At 42.9% G+C, this 10,278-nt stretch overlaps 1 protein-coding gene and 1 long non-coding RNA gene across 2 annotated transcripts; one reads left to right on the top strand and one right to left on the bottom strand.

The window, feature by feature from the left end:
* Positions 1–1,544: 1,544 nt before the first annotated feature.
* Positions 1,545–2,928, bottom strand: LOC144389460 (uncharacterized). The gene is made up of 2 exons (XR_013453545.1): positions 2,761–2,928; positions 1,545–1,976 (listed from the first exon to the last, which is right to left on the bottom strand). It is a non-coding gene; the product is annotated as an uncharacterized LOC144389460 (long non-coding RNA).
* A 1,066-nt stretch (positions 2,929–3,994) lies between these two features.
* Positions 3,995–9,522, top strand: irx2a (iroquois homeobox 2a). The gene is made up of 3 exons (XM_040166244.2): positions 3,995–4,581; positions 5,764–6,169; positions 6,932–9,522. The coding sequence occupies exons 1-3, from the start codon at positions 4,342–4,344 to the stop codon at positions 7,837–7,839; spliced, it is 1,554 nt and encodes a 517-aa protein (XP_040022178.2). The 5' UTR covers positions 3,995–4,341; the 3' UTR covers positions 7,840–9,522.
* Positions 9,523–10,278: the final 756 nt, after the last annotated feature.

Below are 10,278 nucleotides of genomic sequence, written 5' to 3'. Positions count from 1 at the left end.
CCACCCAACCCCTCACCTCCCCCAGCTGCCCCCTCCCCTAATGACCCCTCCCCCATTGTACAAAAAGAAGGGACCAAAGACATTTCAGCGACAAACCCGGATGGGGGATGGGATGGATTGTACCAGCGCTTTGTATCAAAATGCAGCAAATGTGCACAGACATGCAAAGACATGAAACATTCCTCCATTTTTTTTTACAGATATACATGTTTGATCATATGAAGCTGTCCATGAGTCAAGACTAAGTTACACATCTTCACGCCCCACACAAACATAACACTGTGAAAGTTGGGGATTCTGAAAACTCATTTTGCCAACTCATGGAGGATAAAACAATTTTCAACTTTCTGGGGTGTTTCGAAATTCAGGAGAGTAAATTGTAATTTGTAGCATAATAACCTCACTCTATATAAAACAATTCAGGAGTGTTTCAAAGTCAAGAGCAAAAGATATGAACTGATTTTGGAGGTGGAATCAGTCAATGAACTGTTCCAATCAGTGCCAACAGGGCGCAGGCAGTGGTTACTGTGAACAAAGCTCTGTCAACCTTTAATCATACACAGTATATTGATTTCAGAGCAGCTCAATATGACTCTATAACTAGTCCCATTTCTCTGTGATCTGCTGCACTGTTAGTCATGCACCTAAAGCCGTGCATAGTTGGAGTGTTAGACACACGGGCATTTACACATTTACCCCGCTCCACCCCCCATTGCCCCCAAATGCATTGACATAATTAAAATGCGAACCGCCGCCAGTAATGTAGGTTGATGAAATGCAGAAAGGCCACAACAGCTGTATTTCAAAGCTTCAAACCTCAAAGGTGCACGCACAATCTCAAATCAATATTTATTTAGTGATATGTGTAATGAGGAAAGAGCATGACATCAAAACCATACCTTTTAACATTTCAACTTAACTCTGGGTAAAAGGGTCAGGCATTTAGCGATCACCAATGTAATAAAAGCAACTCTACCAGTTTGATATTATTCCGTGGTAAATTATTTTGGGAGAAAATGAATTAGAAATCAATATATGTTTCCTTCAATTGTGAAGGATGACGTTTTTCATCCAAAGATTATGGAGTTAAATAAAGTAATCAAAGGTAGAAAAACTTGACATTAGTTAATTACTAGTGCTGATTTTCATTTTAACCAATATCCCGAGTCAAATAATGTGAGGTAACCTCTTGCACTGTGACTAACGGAATGGGGCAAAAGAAGGATTTACAGATAATCTACACTTTTTATAAAAGCCTTGATAATTAAGTAAAAAACCTTCTTGACATTCAAGCTCATCAATGTTTATAAATCATTACCACTCACTAACATCATCAATATAAGTGTGTTACACCATATATTTATAAACGGTGTTGAGAGTGAAAATAGCTTAATCATTTTAGTCTAACTTGGCTGTGGTTATGCAGGACAGGGCGTCTCTGTGACCCTACATCTACATGTCTTCATCTCTGTCCGTCTGACCTGATGCTTCATCTGTCTGCCTTACTGTCGCTATACTCTCAATACTGACTTCATCTGTCAGTCGCTCTGTCTTCCTTGTCTTTCTGACTGCCTGTCTATCAATGCCCCCCCATCTCCTTTATCTCCTATATCAGCCTGGAACTGCTGAAATAACTTTAAAACATCTTAAAATACACACCTTAACAAACCGACAGGTGCACTTTCACACTGACAACATGCAGAGGCTGCATTTAGAAATTTGCATGAACACTTAAATACAATGAATATGATTATATTTAATGACAAACACAAAAAAAGCTATCCATGCATGCACGCACGCACACACACGCACACACACACAGTAGAGGTACAGCACTGATGTCGACCCTCTGGTCTGTGTATAGTGGAGACAGTGCCCCCTGGTGTGAGCCAAGCAGTACTCCGAGTCACCCACATCTCTAGCCAGTCCATGCTGAGAGGACTTTAATTTGCTCTTCTGGGATTGATTAGTCTTGTCTGAAACAGAGAAACCACCTTTATCTTCCTCAACAATACAAACCATTCCCTTAACAGAAGACAGACTATTGCAAATAATAGAAGGTACAATATATAATCAGTGTCTCCAAAAGATGTGAAACTTACTTAGGCTTTAATGTTGATATCTCAGTAACCAGCCTGACTTTCCGAGCATATCAAATCAGATGTTATGTTTTGTAGCCGCGTGAATATAGTTCAATAGTATTAGTCAAAGATAAGAACAATTTATTAGATGTAAATTGGTATAGAGTATTTTCAAATATTTTAATATAGTTTTTTGGTTGATATGTGTTGTTTGAAAATTAATTAAAAAAAGAATACAGCAGTTGGATTGATAAACAACAACCGAGATGTTTCATAAAAGGTGTATTTAATTCACCTGAGTGTGCTGGTCGTGCTGTGTACATTACAAGACAAGAACATGGTCTAATAAAACTGCTTTATACAAACATTAAATATGTTGTGATAACAAGACATTACGTTAGACAGTATGTCATAGTCTGTCAGGTCTACTTTCTCCTTTCAATAGTCTAAAATGGAAAAGTTCACGCGGTTTTGTCTGTAATGATCACGGGACATTGTGTATAAATGATCAAAACTAAAATATATCAATATTACTTGTGGGCTTCTTTTTTGTATTATAACACACGCAATAAAGTCATTAGTCATTCCTGCTAGCAGGCGAGCTGTATTGCACCTATTCAAATTGGGCTGTTGTTGTTTACAACACTGTCCGACCACACTGCAGTAGAGGAACAAGCACCTGATGGATGAACACGTTCACGCCGATGAATACTGATGAGGAAGACTGCCAGGCCCCTCTTCATCCCGGGAGTTGCCACCTTGACTGCCCGTTTCAAAACCGCTGTCACAGCTTCGGGTTTCCGGCATGCTGTGCTGTATCGCTTGTCTCCAACAGAGGTCATTACGCCTGTAATCACAGTAATAAAGGACGGGAGGGGGGGGGGGGGGGGGGGGGGCTGTGCCCCGTTTCGCATCGCAGACAAGTCCAAAAGTGCGTTCAAAGTTAACGCGACAGTGTAAGACAACTGTGTTCCCAAACACTGAGTGCAGAGTGCATGCGCAAAGACTGTCAAACGTGTCCACTGCCATTGCGCACATGGACGGGTTAGTGGTTACTCATTGTCTGTATAGAGGAGCGTGCCCCCCCCCCCCTCCTCATGCAACTACGATCACCACCAGCCTCATTATTCCCGACGAATGTGATCGTATTAATAAGGAATGAGTGTATTTGAGGTGCGCTCAAACGAAGGAGCCGGATACGCCTCCGACAGACCAGAACGCGCACTTCCTGACGAGCGCGCTCGCTCATCTGTGCTCGCAATACGTATACGTGGATGCGTCCTGCGTCTGGTGGATTGATTTGCGTAATAGCCATCTGCAAGTGGAGAGCGCTGACCGTTTTGCACTTCCCCTCTCTCTCTCTCTCCCTCTTTCTCCCCGCTATATCCCCCTGTCCTGTGCAGTTTGTAACACGTGCAGTGGCAGTTTGTGCGCGCAAAGATGTGCAAGTTTGGATCACACAAGACGCCGGGTGCCGCTATAAAGCCGACCTTAGCAGCGAACTAAATAATTTACGCAACGGCACACAAATGTTTGATTAAACTGGCCGAACTAATCGCGGAACTACGTCTCTTTATCTGCCTGCCAGACGTAACAAACAATGCATTGTTTCGCCATAATGGAGTTGAATTTCAAATGAATTCATTCATGTTTCCCCGAAATAATTGACTAAAGCAGCAGATCGCATCTGTGGACAAAGGAATTGGCATTTGCAACAGTTGCTTTTGTACATCACCCACTTGCTAGATTTGTCTGATTTTCTGTAAAAAAAAAAAAAAAAAAACATCAACAACTGTGGTCCCCTACTTTTTGCAGTGTGGAGCCTTGGTTTTTGTTCCGAGGCTCCACATCTATTTGGCAGAAAGGGGGCGGGGATGGGATATTCAGATGAGCTGGAGTGACAGCTCCAGTTCCCCCCAATGCTCTGTGTGACTGAAACTCCACTGGTTCCTTCCCACCTAACTCCTCACTTCATAGTGCTGCGTACTAAAAACATCGGACGCTAGGGGATCAAGACGCATGCCACATTGCCTCTATGTGGGCACTTTAACAGATCTTTCGGGCTTTTTTTTCTCCCCAGTAAGGGGGCTGCGGAGGGAGGACTTTTTCATTTGAATTCTCTGATGACTGTTTGCATGGCCGATTATTGAGTTGATTGTTTATTATTTTGGCTGCTGTTTGATCGCCGCCCTGCGCGTTTTTTTTTTCTTCCCCCCCCCTCCTATTTTTTCGGAATCGGCGACCTATTCCGCGCTCACCAATGTCCTATCCTCAGGGTTACCTCTACCAGCCTCCGGGCTCGCTGGCTCTTTACTCCTGTCCGGCTTACGGAGCCTCGGCTCTGGCCGCCCCGCGCAGTGAGGACTTGGCGAGGTCGTCCTCCGGCTCAGCCTTCAGTCCTTACCCGGGATCGGCTGCTTTCTCCGCCTCGGCTGGTGCCGGTTTCTCCAGTCCGCTGTCATACTCCACGGATCCAACTGCGGGATTCCCATCCTACATGGTAAACATAGATTCGTGTGTGGTTCTGTATAAATAGGCTCAAGCCGAAATATAATTGTCGGCGAGTATACAAGTCTGGAAGTGAAGTGCGCAAAATGTGCAGCTTTCTTTCGCTGGATATGAATGTGCAGAGCTTGAAATGCTCGTGTTATGACTCAAACATCAGCAAGTACTTGGGAACTTTTATTGGGTGCACGGTTTCTGTACCTCTAAATCCAGTGGCCTTTTATTTTAAACCGAGTTAATTTATTTGACAAGGAATTTAAATGCATGCGCTGCAAATCGCAATGGCTCGAACCAACGCTAAACACCGCGCAGCTAATTATGCGAGTTTTATTTTCAGTCTTTAGCCTCCAAGCAGTTCATTTGTGTGCGATAGGAAATAATAAAACAAGTCATTACTCTTCATTCCTCGGCGGTCATTAAATTCACCAATGGATGAAGTCGCTGCTTTTTTTCTGCGTTGAAAAAACGGATTTTTAACATGAAAAGCAAGACTTGCAATGCTAATGTCACAGGGCACTTCAAGCGTTTTATGAAAGGTGCATTGCAAGTGATTTGCTAATGGGATTTGTAATGCTGCAAAGAGAAGATATGTTAACACATCGCGGCTGCCACCAAACGAAAAGCAGCCACTGCAGAAAATGAGGTATAATAATGAGTTAATGGGCGATTAAGGAAAATTGAAATTTTATTTTTATTATCTTAACAGCTTTATTAACAGGATGCCTGTTATTAGTGCATCTGATAATGATCATAACCATTAGTTTACTATTATTTTGTGCTTTTTTTGCGGCCTGCTTTTACGCACCGTATCGTTCTTGGATTTTAGTGGGATTTAATTTAGAGATTAGCTTTGACAAATTGTTAAAGCTCAACATTAAAAATTGATTGTTTGCTTTAATCAATACGTCCGCACCAAGCCCAGGTGATTTATACTAATTTGGGATAAGATCAAGCGGTGCATTTAAATGCCTCTTTGGCCCTGTTTAACTGTTCGCACAGGTTCTCAAAAACAAATGACTGTTGTATTTTTGATAAAGTGCTCTTTTTTTAAATGATTTGAAATGACGTGAGGTGCTTTCGTTAGACATAAACCACATTCATGTCACACTTAAATTAGAACAACATTTTAAACAACAATGGAAAACACATGGTTTGACTTTTTCAACTTTCCCCCCAGAGCTCTCCATATGACGCGCAAACATCAGGCATGGCGGGGGCTTTGAGTTACCACCCATACGGGAGTCCGGGGTACCCCTACCAACTCAACGACCCGGCTTACCGCAAAAACGCCACCAGGGACGCCACGGCCACCCTAAAAGCCTGGCTGCAGGAACACAGGAAGAACCCGTACCCGACCAAGGGGGAGAAGATCATGCTGGCCATCATCACCAAAATGACCCTGACGCAGGTCTCCACGTGGTTCGCCAACGCCAGGAGGAGGCTCAAGAAGGAGAACAAGATGACATGGGCGCCCAGGAATAAAAGCGAGGACGAGGACGAGGAGGACGGCGTCGGGGAGAGGAAAGAAGTGGAGCATTCAGAAAAAAACCTAGAGAACAGCGAGGCTTCCGCGGAGGATGAAGGTGGGGTATAATCTGGCGACCGAGCCGATGATCCATTTAACATTACGGGCTGGGCTTAGGTGGACTGAAGGGACGGATTCCCCTTTCATCATGATGTTTTGTGCCGTAGTTTTGAGTAAAAAAAAGAAAACGAAAAATCTAGACTATGTAATTAATAATTCATACAGACATGCAAATAATTTGAACGTATATTTTTTTATCTCCAAGAGCTGGCTCCATGTTGTTTTAGTAAGCGTGTTGATATATATAAATATATATATAATCTAATGAAAACCAGTTTTACACATGTCAAGTTACTGTCAACGTTTAATTTTCTTTTAACCTGATTAATGGCAGATAACTGGAAAGGTACACATAGCATCCACAGCCTTAATGTTTAAGTTATTATCCTGGTCATATTTTTCTATAATTATATAAAAAAAGGAAATAATTATTGGCTTCACAGGAGGTGATTTTAATTGTATCCTACTATTTAAATTGATCTGACTAATGCTATTAATTAACTTAACACTGGTTGGTTGTAAAACATTATTGATTTCGTTGAACACACATTGACATGGGCTAATTCAATACAAAACAAGGTGGATTTTGTTAATTTATTTCATAGCTTTTGTATTTTTTTTTTAAATTTATTTTCAAATATGTCTCATTATTGGAATAGAGTATACAGTCATCATTGGGTCGTCAGCTTTTCCTGTAACAACCCCTTGGATTATTCTCAATACTCCAATCATGATTGTGGTTTTACTCCTCCTCTGCCAGGTATCAGCCTGCACGTTGACACGCTAACGGACCACTCCTGCTCGGCCGAGTCTGACGGGGAGAAGGTCAGCTGTCGCGTGGGGGAGCTCGGCTCCGACCAGGTCGGCAACAAACGCGACGAGGACGGCGACGACCGGAACCACGAACCGCAAGCTCAGCTCTCACCCATATCCGTCACATCGTCGCCTCTGACGGGAGTAGAAGCTCCACTTCTTAGCCATCACCACCACCAACACCACCACCACCACCACCAACAGCTCCATCATCTCCACCAGCTCCATAGCCAGCACGAGGATTTGGCCCGGGGCCTCATCAATAACACCATCAATACCAATAAATCGTCTCCCTGCCTCGATAGCAGACCTTCACCACAGAACCCTACAGTCAAGCCCAAATTGTGGTCGCTGGCGGAAATTGCTACCTCGGACCAAAAGCAGCAGCATCAGCAAGTGGGGCCCAATTGCCCCTCCTCCAGCAGTGGCCTCCTCACCCCCCCTACGTCTTCCGCCACCTCCCCGGCTGCCAGTTCCCCCTCCCTCTACCCGGCCCCGTCCATCCTCGGAAGACCTATTTATTACACGTCTCCCTTTTATAGCAATTACACAAACTATGGCAACTTCAGCCCCCTGCACGGCCAAGGGATCCTGCGGTACACTAATTCATCGGGAGTGAGTCTGGCCACCGCTGCCGCCGCTGCCGCCGCAGCCGCCGCCGCCGCCGCTGCCGCAAACGAGGGTCTGAGCTCCTCCTCGCGCCAGGCTCCGGAGGCGAGCGCCAACCCCAAACACAGGCCAGACTCCCCCCTCGTTAAAATGAACGCAAACCAGATTGTTGTCGCTGAGCAGCAGCAGCAGCAGCAGCAGCCTCATTTCAGAACCGCAAGTGTAGAAGCAAAGAAAGGTACGTAATACGTAATGATACGAACCAAAAAAAAGGTATATATATATATATATATATATAACCAATTAGAAAATTAATAAAATCTGGTGTTGGATTTTGAGATTGCATTTTTCTTGGACGCGGAAGTAAAAATGTGTCACTTGTTTGCAATGCAAATCAACTGGTTTTCTTTTAGTCACTTTCACGTGTCTTAGATGTCAACCCACGGGATGCAAAAAAACAAAGAAAAAACACTTCTTTCAGGCGGGCGTGCACGAGACTCGAGTGTCATTAGCTTACACATTAGCTTACACTCTTAGCGGATTATCACTTGTTTTAAAATGACGATTGTAAGACTAAGCATAAGACTTCGTGACTTCTTACAATGGATTAATCCGCACCATCAAATCGAGTGAACACAGGCTTATATTTCGTTGATAAACGCAGTGCATTTTCTGGAATAATCCATGCATTATGATTTTAATCCATATTTTCAATGGTTCATGTATTTTTATCAGCAAGTGAATCATTAAGCGTCGCAGAAGAAAGCAGTACAGATGGAGACATTAACATAAATCCGTGGAAAGACATGCCTCCAATCAGCCTAACCACACGCACCGACGCTCACGCACGCACGTGCACACACATTCAGTCAGTTTGTGATTCAAATAAGTGAAGACATGTTGCCATACCTTTGACCAGTCCGACGTGTGTGCGTGTGTGTGCAGCCGCACAGCAGGCCCCAGACTTTAATAATAATCACAGTTTGCATTCAACGAGCAACTTTGCATATTCCAATGTCACGTGTGGGTACACTCTTTTTTTTTTTTTTTTTTACTCCAGTAATTAGGCATTGGGGATTTCAATAAGCACTTGCAGTATTGATATGTTATGGGCAGAGCCGCCCTGAGATCATTGTGTGTTTCCTGGGGTTGTGCAGCGAGTGGATCGTGTGGGATTTATGTTTCCACGCTCTGCAGGTAGGTGTCACAATTGCTTTGACTACAAAGAGAATAAAGACACCACCTTTTGGCCCCACGTTTTAACCCCTATAACTTCCACTTGATACCGGATCTGGTGGCACCACGGAGTGGAATAGAAAGCTGCTCCTCAGCGCCACGAGGGCGGAGACACTCACTACATCACGTTTGTGCGACTATTGCTTGTGTATTATTTCGTTTTGGACGCATTGTGGATAATCATTACATAATTATGTGGGTTTGAAAAAAAAAATCTCCCTTTATATGTGATTAACATGTTATTTCTCAGGTTCCCGTTGTTTGCTTTTTTTGCCACGGTATATTATTTCAATGAATATTCACGTGTGAAACCATATTTGTAAAAGGAGGAGTCTTGGGACGCAAAGCGAACGGGACTGAGGTGAACTTGAGGACTTCAAAGTGGAAAAGCCTACATTTGATATTTATTTTTTTAAGTGATGGCGAAATGATAAGTGTAATTTCTGCAAGTTGTATTGCAGAAATGGGAAGCTGACATCGTCTGTTTGTTTGTAAATATATAAACATATATATTATGGACAGGTTTTATTTTAGATGCGTTTGGGAAGAAGCTACACAATCTTGTTACCAGGAGGACTTTTACTAATTTATATCTTTGAATGTAAATGAAATAAAACGCGCTGGTATCGATGTACTGGTGCGGTATGATATCCATTATTCAAAGGAGAAAATATTAAACTGTTTTCCCAACTATAATCTTGGGGAGTCATTATTTTATTCACAACAGATCTGTATTTAACACCGAGGCGTTTTTCCCATTTACTCCAGTCGTTTTTATTTTGTCAATCACACGCAGATGGGGAATTGCTGATGAATATCGCTTTTCATAAACATTATGACATTTTTCCACAGATTGCACAATATATATTCTTTCTAAATGGACTATGGCTTCCTTTCAGGGCCTCGTTATGGTCAGGGAATCTCCATCGGACACATATTCACGACCTTGATTGGGATAAACGACATACTTATTTCATTTCCCTCCCCCCATTTCCCTCCCCCTCCCCCTGACACACATTTATTTTTCAGTGTGATTAATACTGCCGTGGGACGCATCGGGCATTACGGACTCCCAGCGGGTCCCATCCCTGGAGCTTTTTAGGCCGATTCAGGATGGGTCAGTCCTGCCTGCTTCATTACGACACGGCATTGAGCAATCCATAAAAGTCTATCTAAGCATCTGCCAGCTCCAATGGGCTGTGTGATGGGCCCTAATCGGACAGGCTTTCCTTGCTTTCCATCACGGCTTGGTTATTACAGCGGCTGTGGGACACAGCTAATTAAACAATTTATTTTACAAAGCTTAGATTTGATGAAATTCATTCATCATTATCATTGCTTTAATAATAATTAGTAGTAATAACCCTTGTATTACAATACTACTAAACGTGTAATATACTAAAATCTCTTTTAGACATTATTTTATTTAAGTACAGTATTTTCACTGGT

The sequence above is a fragment of the Gasterosteus aculeatus genome, chromosome 20, assembly GCF_964276395.1.
Source record: "Gasterosteus aculeatus chromosome 20, fGasAcu3.hap1.1, whole genome shotgun sequence".
Classification (NCBI taxonomy): domain Eukaryota; kingdom Metazoa; phylum Chordata; class Actinopteri; order Perciformes; family Gasterosteidae; genus Gasterosteus; species Gasterosteus aculeatus.
This window is presented reverse-complemented; position numbering and strand designations above follow the sequence as displayed.

Excerpts from the sequence above, each read along its gene's own strand:
- irx2a (XM_040166244.2), top strand. The coding sequence starts at position 4,342 with ATGTCCTATCCTCAGGGTTACCTCTACCAGCCTCCGGGCTCGCTGGCT. Across the intron at positions 4,582-5,763 it reads CGGGATTCCCATCCTACATG|AGCTCTCCATATGACGCGCA; the intron begins GTAAACATAGAT and ends CTTTCCCCCCAG. Across the intron at positions 6,170-6,931 it reads GGCTTCCGCGGAGGATGAAG|GTATCAGCCTGCACGTTGAC; the intron begins GTGGGGTATAAT and ends CTCCTCTGCCAG.